General features: G+C 44.9%; 1 protein-coding gene across 5 annotated transcripts in view; it reads right to left on the bottom strand.

Annotated features, from left to right (window-relative positions):
• Positions 1-21,735, bottom strand: part of LOC118386817 (cyclin-dependent kinase 19) — a 77,606-nt gene that overhangs the window by 8,483 nt on the left and 47,388 nt on the right. For 4 of the 5 annotated variants that reach the window (XR_004826294.2, XR_004826293.2, XM_035774674.2 and 1 more), the window contains 8 exons: positions 18,942-18,999; positions 17,473-17,604; positions 6,784-6,927; positions 6,462-6,531; positions 6,204-6,276; positions 5,904-6,001; positions 5,477-5,555; positions 519-758 (listed from right to left, as the gene is read on the bottom strand). Coding sequence is in view for 3 of the 5 variants with exons in the window: in XM_035774674.2 (XP_035630567.1) it covers positions 519-758; positions 5,477-5,555; positions 5,904-6,001; positions 6,204-6,276; positions 6,462-6,531; positions 6,784-6,927; positions 17,473-17,604; positions 18,942-18,999 (894 nt within the window). In the remaining 2 variants the exon portion in view is untranslated. Of the gene's footprint in view, positions 1-518; positions 759-2,471; positions 4,953-5,476; positions 5,556-5,903; positions 6,002-6,203; positions 6,277-6,461; positions 6,532-6,783; positions 6,928-17,472; positions 17,605-18,941; positions 19,000-21,735 lie in introns of those variants that run through there. The other variant, XM_052523498.1, reaches the window with a different exon arrangement.

Below are 21,735 nucleotides of genomic sequence, written 5' to 3'. Positions count from 1 at the left end.
ACATTGTAGAGTCCCCCCCCCCCAAAAGTTAGAGCAGGCGTCAAGACGGGGAACAACAGTGATAGGACAGCACAATGTTTTGCTTAAACCTTCATCAGAAGGCTAGTGCGAACTAGAGGAAGGACACTAATCATCCTGATATCACATGACCTGTATTCCCACTAGATAGCACAATGCTCCGCTCTGGTCTGAGTTGAGGCTGTTGTGTCTTTTCACAAGTGTTGCACGTCCCTGACATCCCCTTCTGTACGTATCTTTGCTCTCTAGTCAAATCATCAATAAAGAAGCACTGGGTCCTTCGGGTCTCCCAAGGGCCTATATTGACATATGTTGACATTTTGAATCTATTACATTTGCTGACATTTGGATTAAACACATTTTAATCTCAACTCCAGATAATAAATGTAGGCATGCTCCTCAACCATTGGTGACTGAAGCAATGTCTATGCCTTTCATTTCCTTTCAATCAAAATGGACAGTAACACTATGGATAAGTGTAAAGCTGTAAAAACTCTAACCTGGTACTCGGACTGGTGGACCCCAGTGCCGGAGGAGGCCCCAGAGGGCCCGATCCGAGGTTTCTTGTTTGGGGGCCCCTGGTCCTGGCCGTGCTGGAGGCCTCCACCTTTGTTGGCTCCCGTAGCACCTGTGTTACCGTTGGTCTGGGCAGAGTTCTGTTGGGTGGAGGCTTGCTGGGTGCCGCTCTGCTGCTGGGCCTGGGCCTGGGCTGTCGTCTGCTGGTGCTGTTGGGCCTGGTTCTGATGGAGGACAAACACACACAAGTGTTCAGTTAGAGAAGGACACCCTGACAGGTTCCTTAGAGTATAACTGTTGTAATGTTGTAATCTGCCATTGTGCACCAACACACTCACAGATTCCTTTGAGTAAAAGTGTAGTCAGACATTCATACACACTGTACATAAGGTCACTATGGAAAATGCTCACTCAGAAAATGGCATCAAGGCAACATTGCTGTGAACAACAGCCAAATGAACAATGGATCACTGATCCATCATTGTCACCCTCCCCAATAGTTGGGAACTGGTTAGTACAGTATGTACCCAGTATTGTGGTCAGGGGTTTGTTTGCTCAGAGTCCTCAGCCCAGCTTACCACTTCTCAACCACAGGAGGTGGATGGCACCTGGCTGGAGTGGAATGAGTGGAATGGTATCAAATACATGGTTTCCATGTGTTTGATGTCATTCCATTCGCTCCGTTCCCACCATTATGAGCAGTCCTTCCCTCAGCAGCCTCCTATGTTCTCAATCTATCCACAACCACAAGGCTGAGACATGTGAACTTTGGGGTCAAGAAAACAAGAGTGGTGTGAAGGACTTAAGTAAAAATACTTTAAAGTACTACTTAAGTCGTTTTTTGTGGTATCTGTACTTTACTATTTTTATTTTCGACTACTTTTACTTCACTACAAAATATTGTACTTTTTACTCCATACATTTTCCTTGACACCCAAAAGTACTCAGTTACATTTTGAATGCATAGCAGGACAGGAAAATAATCAATTTCACACACTTATCAACCAAACATCCCTGGTCATCCCTATTGCCTCTGATCTGGTGGAATCACTAAACACACATGCTTCATTTCTAAATTATGTCTGAATGTGCCCATGGATTTCCAAATATAAGGAATTTGAAATTATTTCAAAATTTACTTTTGATACTTAAGTATATTTTAAACCAAATACTTTCAGAATTTTACTGAAGTAGAATTTTACTGGGTGACTTTTACTTGAGTCATTTTCTATTAAAGTATCTTTACCTTTAATCAAGTATGACAGTTGGGTACTTTTTACACAACTGGAAAACAGTGAGTCCCTCTCATTATTATTATTATACCCTCTTGGCCCAGGTTGGCAGAGGCCCTGCAGCCTTCATGACGGCTGCTCTGAGGCAACACTTGTATCAGGTGTTGCCTACTTGAAAACAGCTGCTAATGTGATGTAGGGCTGTGGAATGGCAGAAACCACTCTGTGAGGAGGGGACTAGTATCTTTCTGGCTGTAGTACGCACATGCACTCCCTTTCACCTCGTATACACTGATTTGGCTCGGTGTCATACTTTCTGTATGGTCTGGCATATTCATAACATGGTGTTTGATACTCATGCCGGAACCAGCCAGCCTACATGATCAATAACACTATTGTCCAAATAAAGCCTCCTGTAGACTATCTTCTATCGGGGGAAAGGCTCAACATTAGTGAGATTTACCTTAAGTGAGATATGCATAGAGAGCTTAGTGAGATATGCAGGGGTGCAACTTTGGTTTTAGAAGTGGGGGGTGACATCCACCCGGATAAACACTCCAAACAGCCTACCCGACCACTCGGAGGCGTCCACATTATCCTAAAGCACACCGTTGCCTCGTTTTGTATCACATTCCAATGATAAAACTGGGGGGGCAAAGATGCAATTACAGAGTGTGTGGGTGGGGGGGGGCACATGGGGCGGCCCTGGAGGTATCCATCGAGAGTGTATGACAGAGAAGGCCTGGGATTTCCTCTTGATTCGTATCTCACTCATCCACCGGTGGCCTATGAACTATAGACCACCACCTGACAGATTCAGTTTTACTTCATTTATTTTATTTTCCTATCATTATTTAGACTGTGTGCTATCAGGGGGCAGGCTAACTGGAGTGCCTTTACTTCCAGAGGTCAATGGACCTCTTCTGGAGTGCTGGGTGCAGCTGCTGCTGTTTGTGCAGCTTGTCCTTATTATCCCATGGCATGCCATTCCCTCTCCTAAAACAGTGACTCCTTTAGTGCATAGGACACAAGTAGAGATGAAATTGGATCAGATGTGAACTCATGCTGCAGCAGTACATGTGATCCGGAGGCTCATGCTGCAGCGGGATATGTGACCCGGGTGCCAATGCTGCAGCAGTATATGTGATCCGGAGGCAGTGTCTTACGCAAGTGGTTCCCAAACCCCTTCCCTCATTTTGCCATGTCTTGTGTGTGTTCACGTGATATCTGAGTGACTCAAACATTACAACAAAATCAATGGCCTAGCCTCCTGAGTGGCGCAGTGGTCTAAGGCACTGCATCGCAGTGCTCGCTGTGCCACTAGAAATCCTGGCATCGAGTCCAGGCTCTGATGCAGCTGGCTGTGACCGGGAGACCCAGAGGGCGGCGTACAATTGGCCCAGCGTCGTACGGGTTAGGGGAGGGTTTTGCCGGCAGGAATGTCCTTGTCCCATTGCGCTCTAGCAACTCCAGTGGCGGGCAGGGCACATGCACGCTGACACGGTCGCCAGGTGTACGTGTTTCCTCCGACACATTGGTGTGGCTGGCTTCCGGGTTAAGAAGGCATTGTGTCAAGAAGCAGTGCGGCGAGGTTGAGTAGTGTTTCGGAGGACGCACAACTCTCGATCGTCGCCTCTCCCAAGTCCGCATGGGAGTTGCATCGATGAGACAAGACTAACTACCAATTGGATACCACGAAATTGGGGAGAAAAAGGGAGAAAAAAATATATATACATTTACACCAAACAAAAAGAGAACATCTATGGCCTAAAAAACAGAGATATCTAAGGTCTGCAATGACAAGAGAAACTGCTGATGCACTACTTAGTTGCAATTTCAAAATTATTACAACTCTGAAGAGTAAGCTGAAAGCCTGACTGACTTCCTTTAAAAAATAATAATAATAATAAAACAAGAGGGACTTGCATATTGAGGCGTAACTTAGCTAGACATGTTGGCAATGGAATTTGAAATGATGCCGACATGACCAGATTGTGATTTATAAATGGACCGTTTTTTGGAACGTGTAAACAACAACAGGAATTGTGCGAAGGTCGGGGATGCAGGGCTGTGTTCCAAAGAAAACCAAGTCTGCTGGCTCTAGTTCCTCAACGGCATAGCTATGAGAGACTCTTCTTTGAGTCATAAAATGCATTTACGTAGGACCTGTGCACACTCTAGAGAGGTGTGTGGCCACTTGGAGACACCAGTTAGAACTCTCCCTCCTGTCTTATGTTGCACCTACCCACATTTCCATGAATATTCTTATGTTACTGAATGTATACAGAGTATTTTCATATTTCAAATGCGTCAAAGTATAGTAAATGTAAAAAATGCACATAAAATCAACAGCGTAATGTTTGGATTCAGTCTTGTGGCAGATGAACTGTTTTGGCCTCACGTTTAGTCAAATGACTTCCCAATAATCTCCAAACTGTTCCCTTTTCATTGCCACCATGGTTATGCATATGCTTTCCATATTCCTTCTGTAAAGACACATTTCAACTTATCCCTATTTATATACAGTGCATTCAGAAAGTACGTTTCTACAACTTGATTGGAGTCCACCTGTGGTAAACTCAATTGATTGGACATGATTTGGAAAGGCACACGCCTGTCTATATAAGGTCACACAGTTGACAGTGCAAATGCACACAATGTCAGAGCAAAAAGCAAGCCGTGAGGTTGAAGGAATTGTCCGTAGAGCTCTGAGACAGGATTGTGTCGAGGGACAGATATTGGGAAGGGTACCAAATTCTTTTGCAGCATTGAATGTCCCCAAGAACACAGTGGCCTCAACCATTCTTAAATGGAATAAGTTTGGAACCACCAAGACTATTCCTACAGCTGGCCGCCCTGCCAAACTGAGCAATCATGGGAGAAGGGCCTTGGTCAGGTAGGCAGGGACGGGGAGACTAGTCAGGATCGAGGCAAAGATGAACGTCGCAAAGTACAGAGAGATCCATAATGAAAACCTTCTCCGGAGCGCTCAGGATCTCAGACTGGGGTGAAGGTTCACCTTCCAACAGGACAATGACCCTAAGCACACAGCCAAGACAATGCAGGAGTGTCTTCGGGACAAGTCTCAATGTCCTTGAGTGTTCCAGCCAGAGCCCAATCGAACATCTCTGACCTGAAAATAGCTGTGTAGCAACGCTCCCCATCCAACCTGATGCTTGAGAGGATCTGCAGAGAAGAATGGGAGAAACTCCTCAAATATATGTGTGCTAAGCTTGTAGGTCATATCCAAGAAGTCTCGAGGCTGTAATCGCTGCAAAAGGTGCTTCAACAAAGTACTAAGTAAAAGGTCTGAATAGTTATGTAAATGTGTGTATGTATGTATGTATGTATGTATGTATGTATGTATGTATGTATGTGCTTTTTTTTATTAGCAAAAAAATCTTAACTGTTTGCTTTGTCATTATGGGGTATTGTGTGTATATTGATGAGGGGGGAAAAACAATTCAATCAATTTTAGAATAAGGCTGTAACAAAATGTCTAGGGGTCTGAATACTTTCCGAATGCACCGTAGGCCAATTCCCACGAGTGTAAGGGGTTAAGGTGTTCTGGGTATTTTTAGACAGCATGATGGCAGTTGTTAATAACAGCAAATGGCTAAGGATTGTCAATTGTGAGGGGTTCTCGATGCATATCCTAGTATTTCACTTGTAGTCTATAGCCCAAACCTTTCCACCAAAACTCTATTTACCTTCTCTGTTTTCTCTTCCGGCTCATCTTCGTTCAGAAACTCTCGTTTCGGGTAAGGTATCTGACATCCGGCAAATACACTACAGGAGAAAACGAAATGAGGGATACACACAATCAGTTGTTTGTGAAATAACTGAGTAGCTGGGTGTGGTGTGTACAAATAACAAAAAACTATGTCAAGAAACCAAATCCCAACCAGGCTGGCCAAGATAAAAACAGGAATCTAGAAATTCAAAACATACCCGACTATGAAATCACAATTCAAGGAATGATTTGGAAGTGCTCCGTTTTAAGTTCACTGAAGCAACGGCCTCCATTGTTAGTTTATCAAACAGACTTCTCGTGATGAAGATGTGAATGGGTTCATGTGTGGAGAGGGTAGCTATGATCATGACCGAGTCTGGAAAATAAAGTTTAGGAGGTCTCACTCTGAGGTTGGTAAGGGCTCCTCCAGGAAATAGGGGTCCTGCAGTGCCTGTTCAGAAGTAATCCTTTTGGTGGGGTCCATTGTGAGGAGTTTCTGGAGCTGAAAAGTGGTGGATGAACACTAAGTTAGTGGTGCCAAGCAAACCCAATCAGCCAACCAGGCATATTGGTTTTACAGCTCTTATATCTCGATAGGTCCTTATCTTATACTCTCCAGTGAAAATCAAGGAAGCAGTAGCATGCCCTCCATAAATTGGCAATTAAAGTTAAAGAATATACTGGTTACTAGACAGTGTGCTTACCAACAGGAAAACCTTGCTGTCAGGTTTGACTTTATGCTTCTCCATGTATTTGATGAGGCTGCTATTTGCATACCTGTGAATGGGTGAAGCACAGCACATGTAAAACAGACATCTTATAGCAAGTGAATAGTCTCAGAAGGCTGTCAGCCTGAGGAGAAAGGTTCAGATGCGATGTTCGATGTGTGCAAAGGGTTCAGGTGTCTTTTGAGAGCCGAGAGAGCCCAGGTAGGGTCCGAATGTCAAGCCTTCTCCACTCACGTCGTTCTCCTGAAGTCTTTCTGAAGGGTGGGGTACTCGGGCATCTTCCTGATGTCCTCCCAATCTTTATCTGACCAAATAAATAAAAAAACAGACAAAACTTCAGGTCACTTTAACCCAATTCTTCTACTTGCGGCCTTCGGAGGATAATGTAATCTACTGTACATATTGTACAACAACAAGTACAAGAGAAGGACAAGGTTGATGTTGAGGACTTTACCAAAACACGTCACGACTTTCATGACCGTGAGAATCTAACTGGGTTCTTAATGAATGTTCTACATGGTCTTATCAGGTGTGTGTATGTGTGTGCTGGTCAGACCTGCTGGGAAGCCCATGACACTGAATATCCTGTCCAGCTGGTCATGGTGGAAGGGGTTACTGGTCTTAATGTCCTCCTGGCGACAGTGGAAGATGGGCTCGGACGTCAGCAGCTCCGCAAAGATGCAGCCAATCGCCCAAATGTCTGCATCAGATAGACAAGCAGTTAGAAATTAAACAGAGTGGTCCGGGCCTACACCTTAGCAGGAGCAGACACAAAAGACACTCGTCTAAACTTGCCAAGGTGTATCCGAATATTTCTCACACTAATGGAGACTGGACAGTCGCAGGAGTTTCCTCTTAAGAATTCATCTTAGGAATTTGGCCGTATCCTGCAATTACATCTGCAATCCTGTGCATAAACTCATATAATCTCATATGTGACGGCTGTAGTGTATGCCTAGGGCCTTTCAGTGTGTTGGTCTGCTACATGCATCTGTGATGGCAGACACCCTGAAGGGCCTGTTGGCCTCGGCCTGGGGGGCTCTATTGAGGAACATATGCCATTCCTATACAGTAGGCCGTTCATTCACTGCCGTTCATTCACTGCAAGTCTCAGCCTCCAGTATTTATGCTGCAGTAGTTTATGTGTCGGGGGGCTAGGGTCAGTTTGTTATATCTGGAGTACTTCTCCTGTCCTATTCGGTGTCCTGTGTGAATCTAAGTGTGCGTTCTCTAATTCTCTCCTTCTCTCTTTCTTTCTCTCTCTCGGAGGACCTGAGCCCTAGGACCATGCCCCAGGACTACCTGACATGATGACTCCTTGCTGTCCCCAGTCCAACTGGCCATGCTGCTGCTCCAGTTTCAACTGGCCTGGGCCCTAGGACCATGTCCCAGGACTACCTGACATGATGACTCCTTGCTGTCCCCAGTCCACCTGGCCATGCTGCTGCTCCAGTTTCAACTGTTCTGCCTTACTATTATTCAACCATGCTGGTCATTTATGAACATTTGAACATCTTGGCCACGTTCTGTTATAATCTCCACCCGGCACAGCCAGAAGAGGACTGGCCACCCCACATATGCTCTCTCTAATTCTCTCTTTCTTTCTCTCTCTCGGAGGACCTGAGCCCTAGGACCGTGCCCCAGGACTACCTGACATGATGGCTCCTTGCTGTCCCCAGTCCACCTGACTGTGCTGCTGCTCCAGTTTCAACTGTTCTGCCTTATTATTATTCGACCATGCTGGTCATTTATGAACATTTGAACATCTTGGTCATGTTCTGTTATAATCTCTACCCGGCACAGCCAGAAGAGGACTGGCCACCCCACATAGCCCGGTCCCTCTCTAGGTTTCTTCCTAGGTTTTGGCCTTTCTAGGGAGTTTTTCCTAGCCACCGTGCTTTTACACCTGCATTGTTTGCTGTTTGGGATTTTAGGCTGGGTTTCTGTACAGCACTTTGAGATATCAGCTGATGTACGAAGGGCTATATAAATACATTTGATTTGATGTACATGTAGAAAAAAACAGGGCAATTCAAGGGGTGCTACCAAATGAATGTAAAAACTTATTGCAAAGAAAACTGTCATTACAAATGACTTTTAATCATTAGATTGTTCACTACGATATAACATTACTATATTTGTACTTGACAGTGTTGATTAAATAAGAATGTTAATTTGCGGTGACCGTTGCCAGTTTAGACTGCGCCACTCTTGGTTATATCTTCATATTTGGTGTTGTGAGGTGGTACCATTTGGAGGCGTTCCGCTGGTTGGGCCAATCAAAATCAACTTATCATCTATATATCATCTATATCCCCTGGCAAGACAGGGGGGCATTAATAATATAATAATATTGCGAGGTGGGGCGGACCAGACCAAATATCGCTTAGGGCCCCCAAAAGGCTAGACATACTCTCATTACTGTAAGTGCAAATACGGTCCGAGTAAAAAAATCAAAAGAGCAAAGTCCTACTGGTCCGTCTGTGCTGGTCGATTTTCAATTACAGTGCCTTGCGAAAGTATTCGGCCCCCTTGAACTTTGCGACCTTTTGCCACATTTCAGGCTTCAAACATAAAGATATAAAACTGTATTTTTTGTGAAGAATCAACAACAACTGGGACACAATCATGAAGTGGAATGACATTTATTGGATATTTCAAACTTTTTTAACAAATCAAAAACTGAAAAATTGGGCGTGCAAAATTATTCAGCCCCTTTACTTTCAGTGCAGCAAACTCTCTCCAGAAGTTCAGTGAGGATCTCTGAATGATCCAATGTTGACCTAAATGACTAATGATGATAAATACAATCCACCTGTGTGTAATCAAGTCTCTGTATAAATGCACCTGCACTGTGATAGTCTCAGAGGTCTGTTAAAAGCGCAGAGAGCATAATGAAGAACAAGGAACACACCAGGCAGGTCCGAGATACTGTTGTGAAGAAAGAGATTTCCCAAGCTTTAAACATCCCAAGGAGCACTGTGCAAGCGATAATATTGAAATGGAAGGAGTATCAGACCACTGCAAATCTACCAAGACCTGGTCGTCCCTCTAAACTTTCAGCTCATACAAGGATAAGACTGATCAGAGATGCAGCCAAGAGGCCCATGATCACTCTGGACAAACTGCAGAGATCTACAGCTGAGGTGGGAGACTCTGTCCATAGGACAACAATCAGTCGTATATTGCACAAATCTGGCCTTTATGGAAGAGTGGCAAGAAGAAAGCCATTTCTTAAAGATATCCATAAAAAGTGTTGTTTAAAGTTTGCCACAAGCCACCTGGGAGACACACCAAACATGTGGAAGAAGGTGCTCTGGTCAGATGAAACCAAAATTGAACTTTTTTGGCAACAATGCAAAACGTTATGTTTGGCGTAAAAGCAACACAGCTCATCACTCTGAACACACCATCCCCACTGTCAAACATGGTGGTGGCAGCATCATGGTTTGGTCCTGCTTTTCTCCAGCAGGGACAGGGAAGATGGTTAAAATTGATGGATGGAGCCAAATACAGGACCATTCTGGAATAAAACCTGATGGAGTCTGCAAAAGACCTGAGACTGGGACGGAGATTTGTCTTCCAACAAGACAATGATCCAGAACATAAAGCAAAATCTACAATGGAATAGTTAAAAAATAAACATATCCAGGTGTTAGAATGGCCAAGTCAAAGTCCAGACCTGAATCCAATCGAGAATCTGTGGAAAGAACTGAAAACTGCTGTTCACAAATGCTCTCCATTAAACCTCACTGAGCTCGAGCTGTTTTGCAAGGAGGAATGGGAAAAAAATGTCAGTCTCTCGATGAGCAAAACTGATAGAGACATAACCCAAGCGACTTACAGCTGTAATCGCAGCAAAAGGTGGCGCTACAAAGTATTAACTTAAGGGGGCTGAATAATTTTGCACGCCCAATTTCAGTATTTGAATTGTTTTTAAAAAGTTTGAAATATCCAATAAATGTCGTTCCATTTCATCATTGTGTCCCACTTGTTGTTGATTCTTCACAAAAAAATACAGTTTTATATCTTTATGTTTGAAGCCTGAAATGTGGCAAAAGGTCGCAAAGTTCAAGGGGGCCGAATACTTTCGCAAGGCACTGTAATTTCCATCTCATCTCTGTGCTTTGGTTGCAAAATAGGAAGCATGTGTTAGGTATGAATATAATGAAGTTAAACAATAACTTCTCTGGAATGTCTTTTGATCTCCTGTGTATTTATTTGGACAGTGAAGCTAAAAGATTTCATTTGGCTCTATACTCCAGCATTTTGGATTTGAGATCAAATGTTACACATATATATATATATATATATATATACACAATGGGGCAAAAAAGTATTTAGACAGCCACCAATTGTGCAAGTTCTCCCACTTAAAAAGATGAGAGAGGCCTGTAATTTTCATCATAGGTACACTTCAACTATGACAGACAAAATGAGGGGAAAAAATCCAGAAAATCACATTGTAGGATTTTTTAATGAATTTATTTGCAAATTATGGTGGAAAATAAGTATTTGGTCAATAACAAAAATGTATCTCAATACTTTGTTATATACCCTTTGTTGGCAATGACAGAGGTGACGACTTACAGAAAACGTTTGACAAGGTTTTCACACACTGTTGCTGGTATTTTGGCCCATTCCTCCATGCAGATCTCATTTAGAGCAGTGATGTTTTGGGGCTGTTGCTGGGCAACACGGACTTTCAACTCCCTCCAAAGATTTTCTATGGGGTTGAGATCTGGAGACTGGCTAGGCCACTCCAGGACCTTGAAATGCTTCTTTACGAAGCCACTCCTTCGTTGCCCGGGCAGTGTGTTTGGGATCATTGTCATGCTGAAAGACCCAGCCACATTTCATCTTCAATGCCCTTGCTGATGGAAGGAGGTTTTCACTCAAAATCTCACGATACATGGCCCCATTCATTCTTTCCTTTACACGGATCAGTCGTCCTGGTCCCTTTGCAGAAAAACAGCCCCAAAGCATGATGTTTCCACCCTCATGCTTCACAGTAGGTATGGTGTTCTTTGGATGCAACTCAGCATTCTTTGTCCTCCAAACACGACGAGTTGAGTTTTTACCAAAAAGTTATATTTTGGTTTCATCTGACCATATGACATTCTCCCAATCTTCTTCTGGATCATCCAAATGCTCTCCAGCAAACTTCAGACGGGCCTGGACATGTACTGGCTTAAGCAGGGGACACGTCTGGCACTGCAGGATTTGAGTCCCTGGCGGCGTAGTGTGTTGCTGATGATAGGCGTTGTTACTTTGATCCCAGCTCTCTGCAGGTCATTCACTAGGTCCCCCCGTGTGGTTCTGGGATTTTTGCTCACCGTTCTTGTGATCATTTTGACCCCACGGGGTGAGATCTTGCGTGGAGCCCCAGATCGAGGGAGATTATCAGTGGTCTTGTATGTCTTCCATTTCCTAATAATTGCTGTTGATTTCTTCAAACCAAGCTACTTACCTATTGCAGATTCAGTCTTCCCAGCCTGGTGCAGGTCTACAATTTTGTTTCTGGTGTCCTTTGACAGCTCTTTGGTCTTGGCCATAGTGGAGTTTGGAGTGTGACTGTTTGAGGTTGTGGACAGGTGTCTTTTATACTGATAACAAGTTCAAACAGGTGCCATTAATACAGGTAACAAGTAGAGGACAGAGGAGCCTCTTAAAGAATAAGTTACAGGTCTGTGAGAGCCAGAAATCTTGCTTGTTTGTAGGTAACCAAATACTTATTTTCCACCATAATTTGCAAATAAATTCATAAAAAATCCTACAATGTGATTTTCAGGGGGAAAAAAATCTCATTTTCTCTGTCATAGTTAGTGTACCTATGATGAAAATTACAGGCCTCATCTTTTTAAGTGGGAGAACTTGCACAATTGGTGGCTGACTAAATACCTTTTTGCCCCACTGTGTGTGTGTGTATATATATATATATACTGCTCAAAAAAATAAAGGGAACAGTTAAACAACACAATGCTCCAATTCAATCACACTTCTGTGAAATCAAACTGTCCACTTAGGAAGCAACACTGATTGACAATAAATTTCACATGCTGTTGTGCAAATGGAATAGACAACAGGTGAAATTATAGGCAATTAGCAAGACACCCCCAATAAAGGAGTGGTTCTGCAGGTGGTGACCACAGACCACTTCTCAGTTCCTATGCTTCCTGGCTGATGTTTTGGTCACTTTTGAATGCTGGCGGTGCTTTCACTCTAGTGGTAGCATGAGACGGAGTCTACAACACTAACACATGGCTCAGGTAGTGCAGCTCATCCAGGATGGCACATCAATGCGAGCTGTGGCAAAAAGGTTTGCTGTGTCTGTCAGTGTAGTGGCCAGAGCATGGAGGCGCTACCAGGAGACAGGCCAGTACATCAGGAGATGTGGAGGAGGCCCTAGGAGGGCAACAACCCAGCAGCAGGATCGCTACCTCAGCCTTTGTGCAAGGAGGAGCAGGAGGACCACTGCCAGAGCCCTGCAAAATGACCTCCAGCAGGCCACAAATGTGCATGTGTCTGCTCAAACGCTCAGAAACAGAGTCCCTGAGGGTGGTATGAGGGCCCGACGTCCACAGGTGGGGGTTGTGCTTACAGCCCAACACCGTGCAGGACGTTTGGCATTTGCCAGAGAACACCAAGATTGGTAAATTCGCCACTGGCACCCTGTGCTCTTCACAGATGAAAGCAGGTTCACACTGAGCACATGTGACAGACGTAACAGAGTCTGGAGACACCGTGGAGAACGTTCTGCTGCCTGCAACATCCTCCAGCATGACCGGTTTAGCGGTGGTTCAGTCAAGGTGTGGGGTGGCATTTCTTTGGGGGGCCGCACAGCCCTCCATGTGCTCGCCAGAGGTAGCCTGACTGCCATTAGGTACAGAGATGAGATCCTCAGACCCCTTGTGAGACCATATGCTGGTGCAGTTGGCCCTGGGTTCCTCCTAATGCAAGACAATGCTAGACCTCATGTGGCTGGAGTGTGTCAGCAGTTCCTGCAAGAGGAAGGCATTGATGCTATGGACTGGCCCGCCCGTTCCCCAGACCTGAATCCAATTGAGCACATCTGGGACATCATATCTCACTCCATCCACCAACGCCACGTTGCACCACAGACTGTCCAGGAGTTGGCGGATGCTTTAGTCCAGGTCTGGGAGGAGATCCCTCAGGAGACCAACCGCCACCTCATCAGGAGCATGCCCAGGCTTTGTAGGGAGGTCATACAGGAACGTGGAGGCCACACACACTACTGAGCCTCATTTTGACTTGTTTTAAGGACATTCCATCAGTTGGATCAGCCTGTAGTGTGGTTTTCCACTTTAATTTTGAGTGTGACTCCAAATCCAGACCTCGATGGGTTGATAAATTTGATTTCCATTGATCATTTTTGTGCGATTTTGTTAACAGCACATTCAACTATGTAAAGGAAAAAGTAGTTAATAAGAATATTTCATTCATTCAGATCTAGGATGTGTTATTTTAGTGTTCCCTTTGTTTTTTTGAGCAGTGTATATATATATATATATATATATATATATATATATGTGTGTACACATACATATAGGAGGCGACAGTATAGAATGTCGGCTTTTATTTGAGGGTGTTTTCATACATATCTGTTTTGCTGTTTAGAAATGAGTTTTGTATTTAATCCCATATTCCTAACACGCAATGATTACATCAAGCTTGTGGACACATTTGCAGTTTGTTTTGTTTGTGTTTCAGATTATGCTGTGTCCAATAAAAATTAATGGTAAATACCGTTGTCGAGATACAGAGTTTGCTCTGTATCTGAAGCAAGCTGTAGTTTCGGTTGCCTGCTTCAGTTTATGAGCCTTTTATTAAAGAATGGAAAACAATGTTCTGTCTATTTGCGGCTTTTCATTCAATCACATAGCTAGCTCTTCTTTAGGCTATGGCCTAAAATCAATTAGTTCATATGGGCAGAATATTACATTTTGTGGCATAGGCTACTGAATTTATGAGCTCATGCTAAAATATTTGGATCTGGTAAAAGGCAGTCATTTGATCATTTCAACAACAACAAATATTATGTGTCACGTGACAATAGAAATGGAAACATTGTGATTTTAGAGACACAAAGTAATTAATACCCTCTATGATTAAAGGGATCGGAGTCCATCTGTTACTGGGTTATCACCGTCATCATTAATTACAACATCCAAATTCACCAAATCATTTGTTTATAAGCCCACTAGGCTACTCATCTGTTGTCAATACATGTCCTGAATGACAGAAAGGAACATTCCTTGGGTGTTCGCGCAATAGCTTAGACTCACTGTCCAATCCGACGCACGGAAACATACGAAAACATGAACTCATTACCTTGATGCTTTCCCTGTTAAATCTTCTAGACCCTGTTGCAAATCAAGCAGACAACAGCAGATAATCAACACAAATATAATGGTATTGGATCACAACTGTCGTCACTGACAACGAACGAGACAAATATATTCTGGACATTCTTCCCGAACACCGGTTTCCACACGGGCTGTTTTTGCATCATGTGCTATGGGCCTATCACAACTGCAGTTTGTCACTTGACTGTCATTCAGAAAAATATTTCCTGGGTGGTCGACAATATCACGAGGCCAAACGAAACAGCTGGATACCAAATGCGCATCCAACAACTAAGTCAATAGCCTAAGCATAGCCTATTGAAAAACCACGCAAGTTAGGTGACTCTCACTCAGAAGCATTCGATTTTGCAATTTTGGATTTGTTTGCCAAAGAAAATATTTTCACAGGCGCAGCCGCAGCCTAAAATATGTACATTTGATAAAGCGGTACTGCCGTTAATAGTGCACCATCTCAGACTCAACAATACTTTTGTTCCGCTGATAGCCCAAAAGGGATCAATGGGTTTTGTATTCCAATGATTATGCTTTCAGAACATTCATACCTAACCTACTGGTCAATCAGCTCACAGTTGTCTGGACACTTTCCTGTGTGCAGTGCAGGTCAGTCATAGTTCCTTCTCATATTCATGAATGCAACTAGTAGCCTATTGATACAGACTTTCCATAGGCTTTTGGTGCCGATCACTATAGCCTAATACTCCTCCAATCGATGGAAAGACTGCCGACAAAAACAGCGGTGAAAATCCGTTTAAAAAACGCAGTGTGTGTTGAAAATGAATGAACCTGCACAGCCTTCGCTAAAGCCGATTATGATGTTTGAGTAGCTAGGCCTATTTAGAGAAATATCATAGGCCTAGTTTGATTATATTGATAATTAGATTATATAGAGCAAATTCTAAGAAAATGAATGATTACAAGGTTGAAGTACCCTTTTCTTTATATGTGCACGTTTTGAATTGATTCCTTCATGTATTAGTAGGTTTATGGATTACATGTTTCAAAGTTATTTGCCCAACCCTGTTTTATACTGTCTAAAAGGAAGGCAACAAACGCAGCACAGGGGCATAAATATCATACCGTTGAAGTCGGAAATGTACATACACCTTAGCCATATACATTTAAACTCAGTTTTTCACAATTCCTGACATTTAATCCTAGTAAAATGTAACTGTCTTAGGTCAGTTAGGATCACCACTTTATTTCAAGAATGTGAAATGTTAGAATAGCAGAGAGAATGATTTACTTCAGCTTTTATTTCTTTCATCACATTCCCAGTGGGTCAGAAGTGTACATATTAATTGAGTGTATCTGGTAGCATTGCCTTTAAATTGTTTTAACTTGGGTCAAACATTTTGGGTAGCCTTCCACAAGCTTCCCACAATACGTTGGGTGAATTTTGGCCCATTCCTCCTGACAGAGCTGGTGTAACTGAGACAGGATTGTAAGCCTCCTTGTTCGCACACACTTTTTCAGTTCTGCCCACAAATGTTCTATGGGATTGAGGTCAGGGCTTTTTGATGGCCACTTCAATACCTTGACTTTGTTGTCTTTAAGCCATTTTGCCACAACTTTGGAAGTATGCTTGGGGTCATTGTCCATTTTGAAGATCCATTTGCGACCAAGCTTTATCATCCTGTCGTCCTGAGATGTTGCTTCAATATATCCACATAATTTTCCCACCTCATGATGCCATCTATTTTGTGAAGTGCACCAGTGCATCCTGCAGCAAAGTACCCACACAACATGATGCTACCACCCCCGTGCTTCACGGTTGGGATGGTGTTCTTTGGCTTGCAATCCTCCCCCTTTTTCCTCCAAACACAACGGTGGTCATTATGGCCAGACAGTTCTATTTTTGTTTCATCAGACCAGAGGACATTTCTCCAAAAAGTACGATCTTTGTCCCCACGTGCAGCTGCAAACCATAGTCTGGCTTATTTATGGCGGTTTAGGAGCAGTGGCTTCTTCCTTGCTGAGCGGCCTTTCAGGTTATGTCAATATAGGACTTGTTTTACTGTGGATATAGATACTTTTGTACGAGTTTCCTCCAGCATCTTCACAAGGTCCTTTGTTGTTGTTCTGAGATTGATTTGCACTTTTCGCACCAAAGTACATTCTTCTCTAGGACACAGAACATGTCTCCTTCCTGAGTGGTATGGCGGCTGCGTGGTCCCATGGTGTTTATACTTGCGTACTATTGTTTGTACAGATGAACGTGGTACCTTGCTCCCAAGAATGAACCAGACTTGTGGAGGTCTACATTTTTTGGGGGCTGATTTATTTTGATTTCCCCATGATGTCAAGCAAAGAGGCACTGAGTTTGAAGATAGGCCTTGAAATACATCCACAGGTACACCTCCAATTGACTCAAATGATGTCAATTAGCCTATCAGAAGCTTCTAAAGCTATGATGTCGTTTACTGGAATTTTCCAAGCTGTTTAAAGGCACAGTCAACTTAGTGTATGTAAACTTCTGACCCACTGGAATTGTGATACAGTGAATTATAAGTTAAATAATCGGTCTGTAAACAATTGGTGGGAAAATTACTTGTGTCATGCACAAAGTAGATGTCCTAACCGACTTGCCAAAACTATAGTTTGTTAACAAGACATTTGTGGAGTGAAATTTGTGGAGTCGCTGAAAAATGAGTTTTAATGACTCCAACCTAATCGTATGTAAACTTCCAACTTCAACTGTATATCATATTTGGGGGCATGATCTTTGTGCATCTGTAACTTGCTCGCTCATCATTACGCACTCATCATTCATGTTGATCCGTAATCGTGGTAGCATCCACATTAATATAGAGTTCAGAAACAGATTCCATGTACCTCTCACGTTAAAGCAAATTACTCACCGATTGCTTTGGTGTAATGTCGGGCCCCTAGCAGCAGCTCAGGGGCCCTATACCAGAACGTCACCACGACAGGGTCAAGATCCGCCAGTGGTTTGAGAGGAGAGTTGAAGAGTCTGGCGAAGCCCATGTCAGCTAAAAGGTGAATAAGATACAGTGGGGGAAAGACAACATAGTATCAACGTGAATGAATGACGATGAAAAACAGGGCGAGCTCAACTCAAGGCTACTCTATTCTCCATGTCTTAAGCCAGGAGAGCCCCATCAGAAGAGACTTGAGAAGAGACTTGATAGTGACTAGCAGCACAAGTATTTCAAGTATACCTGGTATTTCCACGAAGGGGGTAGTGTTTGGTATCAGGGATGATCCCTGGCTCTGTTGAGCAAGTCATATCGTTGGCAATGTATAACTTATCAAAGCCACCACTCTTGAATTTCTTCTCTCTCACAAGAGCAGGCTATTCAAATCAAATCTATATATATTTGGATTGAAATCCAATGAAAATATACTGTGTGGCTGGTGTTTATGTCAATAAGTCATCTTATGGGCCAGGTCTGCACAGAACCTGGAGTCTGTCATGGTCTGTAGTCTTATGGGAAGCTCTTATATCTGTAGTCTTATGGGAAGCTCTTATATCTGTAGTCTTATGGGAAGCTCTTATATCTGTAGTCTTATGGGAAGCTCTTATATCTGTAGTCTTATGGGAAGCTCTTATATCTGTAGTCTTATGGGAAGCTATTATATCTGTAGTCTTATGGGAAGCTCTTATATCTGTAGTCTTATGGGAAGCTCTTATATCTGTAGTCTCATGGGAAGTTCTTGTTTCTGTAGTCTTAAGGAAAGGTAATTCCCTATTATGGTCTTCGGTGTAAGTCTTCTGTGTCTGTGCAGGACCCGAAGTGAAGTTTGGTGGTCTGGTGGATGTCACGCGGTCATCGACACCCAAGCATCCCTGAGCTGCGGTCACCAAGAGGGTCCTGTGACTCTAATAATAACAACTTAGCACTAACACTAGACTCTCAGGGTTAGGGTATAAATATAGTCCATCCGTCACGGCAGACCTGTGACATCATCCCAGAATAGTGTCACGCTGGGGAGTACGTTATGCAATAGTGTCATCAGTGTCATGTGGCCATTTTAAAGCCCCTCTGCCTGCCCCCCGTGTCCCTGTGTTCAGAGACCCTCTCAGAGGCTGGCTGAAGGTGAAACGCTACAGCCATTGTACTCTCAGTCAAGTCAACAAACTCATTGATCTACGGTCACATCATTCAGCTGTTTTGATCACATTTAATTTCCCATTCAAATGTGAATACAAATCATATAAGTACACATACATTATCTCTGTCAATCTACTGACAACAAAACATACTTACTGACAAGTTTAAGCCTTTAAAAATCACTGAATCACCAGCCCCCGCCATCAATCATCTACAGAGTACTGACTTCAGTGTGTACATTTAGCCCATCTTACCAATTTTCACCCGTCCTCGTTCTGGGCCCTCCCCCATTACCAGAATGTTGGCTGGTTTCTAGAGAAGAGAGAGAGATAAAACAGTCAACTATCTTCTGCGTGTGCTTCAGCCTTCAGGGAAGCCTCAGAGGCTCCAAGTCCAACTAAGAAAACACAACATAGAAATAAGGTTACTTCACTTTACAGGTTTATCATATAATAGACAAAAATGCCATGCATTTCCAATGACTTTTAGAAAGGAGGTTTGGGCAATACCAGTGTAACACACATAACAGAGGCAGAGCAAGCCACATGGAATGTAAGTTACGCTCTTGACCTCCATACTGCCAAAGACAAAAAAAAAAGAGGTCAAACTATTATGGTGAAAGATTGCTCCATCAATGATTCTACTGACCGTTGATATCAAGGTCTACCATGGCGGTGAAGCATGCCTGTGCCTTTGGGACATTGCTTCCAACGACATAATAATGTTCTCTGTCTGAGTCTGTGTTTTGGGGCTTTTGGGAGGCATGATATTCTGGTGCCCTGTAAAGCAATGTGATTGACTGCATGACACCAGAACCACCTAGCCAATTTAAACCCGGAAACATTGAGAAACATAAAATATTGTAATGACCTGACTAGATCATAAATGAACAATTGTCCAGACAGAGGCTTGAGTTTGCGAATTGACGGTTTATTAAACCAACTTTACACAGGCTACTGTTTGGGCCGTAGCACACGCCAAATAGATGACAGATAACCCACAAGCCAATCGTGACCTTCTCTTGTGAAGCCCAGACGTAAGAGAGAGAGAACAAAGGCTGAACCTGGTCTTAACTTCCAATGCTCCACCCCCCTGCCCAACCCCCCTCCACGCCACTCCGCCAACCACCAGGATGCCCGGCATCAGAACATTCCAGGCATTCCCGTGATTGGCCGATAGCAGGTTGATTGACATGTCGGACCCCGCGAACACCGGGTACTGGTCAGTACAACACAACCACCTCCTAGCCTAACACATAACACACAGCTGTCTGTGCGGGTCGCTACACAGCCCCCCCACCACAAAGTCCCTCGTCCCCGAGGGAACAAACAAAGTCTCTGAAGCGACCCGGAGGTCTCCTTTGCCTGCGTGGCCGTGATGGTCCCCCATATCCCTGAAGGCAGGGATATGGGGGACAAGGAAGCGGGAACGGGGAATACAGTCCGTGGCTCTGGGGAACCACGCGGTGACACAGAGGGGGAGACAGGGGGAGTGGGCTGTCTGGAGCCTTGTCTGCGGCACCTGAGGGTGGGTGCCTGGAGAATGTCATTGCCAGAGAGGGGAATTGTGGGGGTTCCTGGGGTTTGAGGAGAAGAGGCCCCTCTGTATGGGGCTAACCTGTCCCGGTGCAGTGCCACCTTTCTCCCCCTGGGAGGAAGCTGCACCCGGTACACAACCTCTCCTACCCTCTCCAGGACACTGCAGGGTCCCACCCAGTGACTGTCCAACTTGGGGCATCTGCCTTTTTTCCTTAGGGGGCTGTAGACCCAGACCAGCTCCCCAGCCACAAAGTGCCTTCCCCGGGTGTGCACGTCATAGTTCCTTTTCTGCCTCACACCTGCATTCACCAGCTGCTCTCTGGCGAAGGTGTGGGCTGTCTCCAGGCGGTCCTGGAGTCTCCGGGCATACTCCGGCCCCGGAGGAACATGAGGGCTATCCAGGGGCCGACCAAACGCCATCTCCGCAGGGGTGCGGATCTCTCTCCCCAGCATGAGGGCAGGCGTGCAGGAGGTGGAGTCTTGGACAGCGGAGCGGCATGCCATGAGGACCATAGGCAGGTGCTTGTCCCAGTCATGCTGGTGTTTGGAAGAGACGATAGCCAGCTGCTGTCCAAGCGTTTTGTTGAAGCGCTCCACAAGGCCATCACTTTGAGGATGGAGAGGAGTAGTGCGGGTCTTGTGCATACCCAGCCTCTCACACATGGTGGCGAACACACAGGACTCAAAGTTTCTGCCTTGGTCGCTGTGGATGGACTCTGCAGCTCCAAACCTGCTGAACATCCCGCTGTCAGGGCGTCGACGATGGTCTCTGCCTCCTGGACAGGCAGAGCATAGGCCTCGGGCCATTTTGTGAAATAGTCCATGGCCGTGAGCACCCAGCGGTTTCCACTGTCTGTGGTGGGGAACGGCCCAACTACATCCACTCCCACCCTCTCCATGGGAGCCCCCACTGGGAACTGTTGGAGCTGAGCATGAGAGCGGCCTGGGGGGCCCTTTCTCGCTGTGCAGTTGTCACAGCGGCGACAAAAGTCCTCCACATCCCTCTTGTGCTGCCCCCAGTAGAAGCCCTGACGGAGACGGCGCAGTGTTTTTGTGACCCCAAAGTGTCCAGTCCCCACCCCCCATGAGTACTCTGGAGCACAGCCTCCCACAATGCTTTTGGGACCACCACCTGCCACCTCTCCTCTCCTGTAGCTGACTCCTTCCATGCCCGCTGTAGCACGCCATCAGCCAGCCGCAGTCTCTCAAACTTCGACCACAACCCTTTGGTCGCGAGTGAGAGCGCTGTCACCTCTTCCCATGGTGGCCTCACCTGCGCCTCTACCCACTGTAGCACTGGCTGTAGGTCTGTGTCCCGTCCCTGCTGCTGCCGCCATTCAGCCACGTCGACAGTCTGCAGCTCACAGCAGACAGGCCCGCTCGCCCGACACACTGTGGCACAGACACCCTCCTCTGCCCGCAGCTCTCTCTCCCGTCCCTCTCTCCGTTCACAGTGGCGGCAGCCGTCTGCAGTACAGGGCCGACGGGACATGGCGTCGGCGTTGGAGTG

Source organism: Oncorhynchus keta, chromosome 8 (assembly GCF_023373465.1).
Source record: "Oncorhynchus keta strain PuntledgeMale-10-30-2019 chromosome 8, Oket_V2, whole genome shotgun sequence".
Classification (NCBI taxonomy): domain Eukaryota; kingdom Metazoa; phylum Chordata; class Actinopteri; order Salmoniformes; family Salmonidae; genus Oncorhynchus; species Oncorhynchus keta.
The sequence above is the reverse complement of the archived record's forward strand: the minus strand, read 5'-3'. Positions and strand labels throughout refer to the sequence as shown.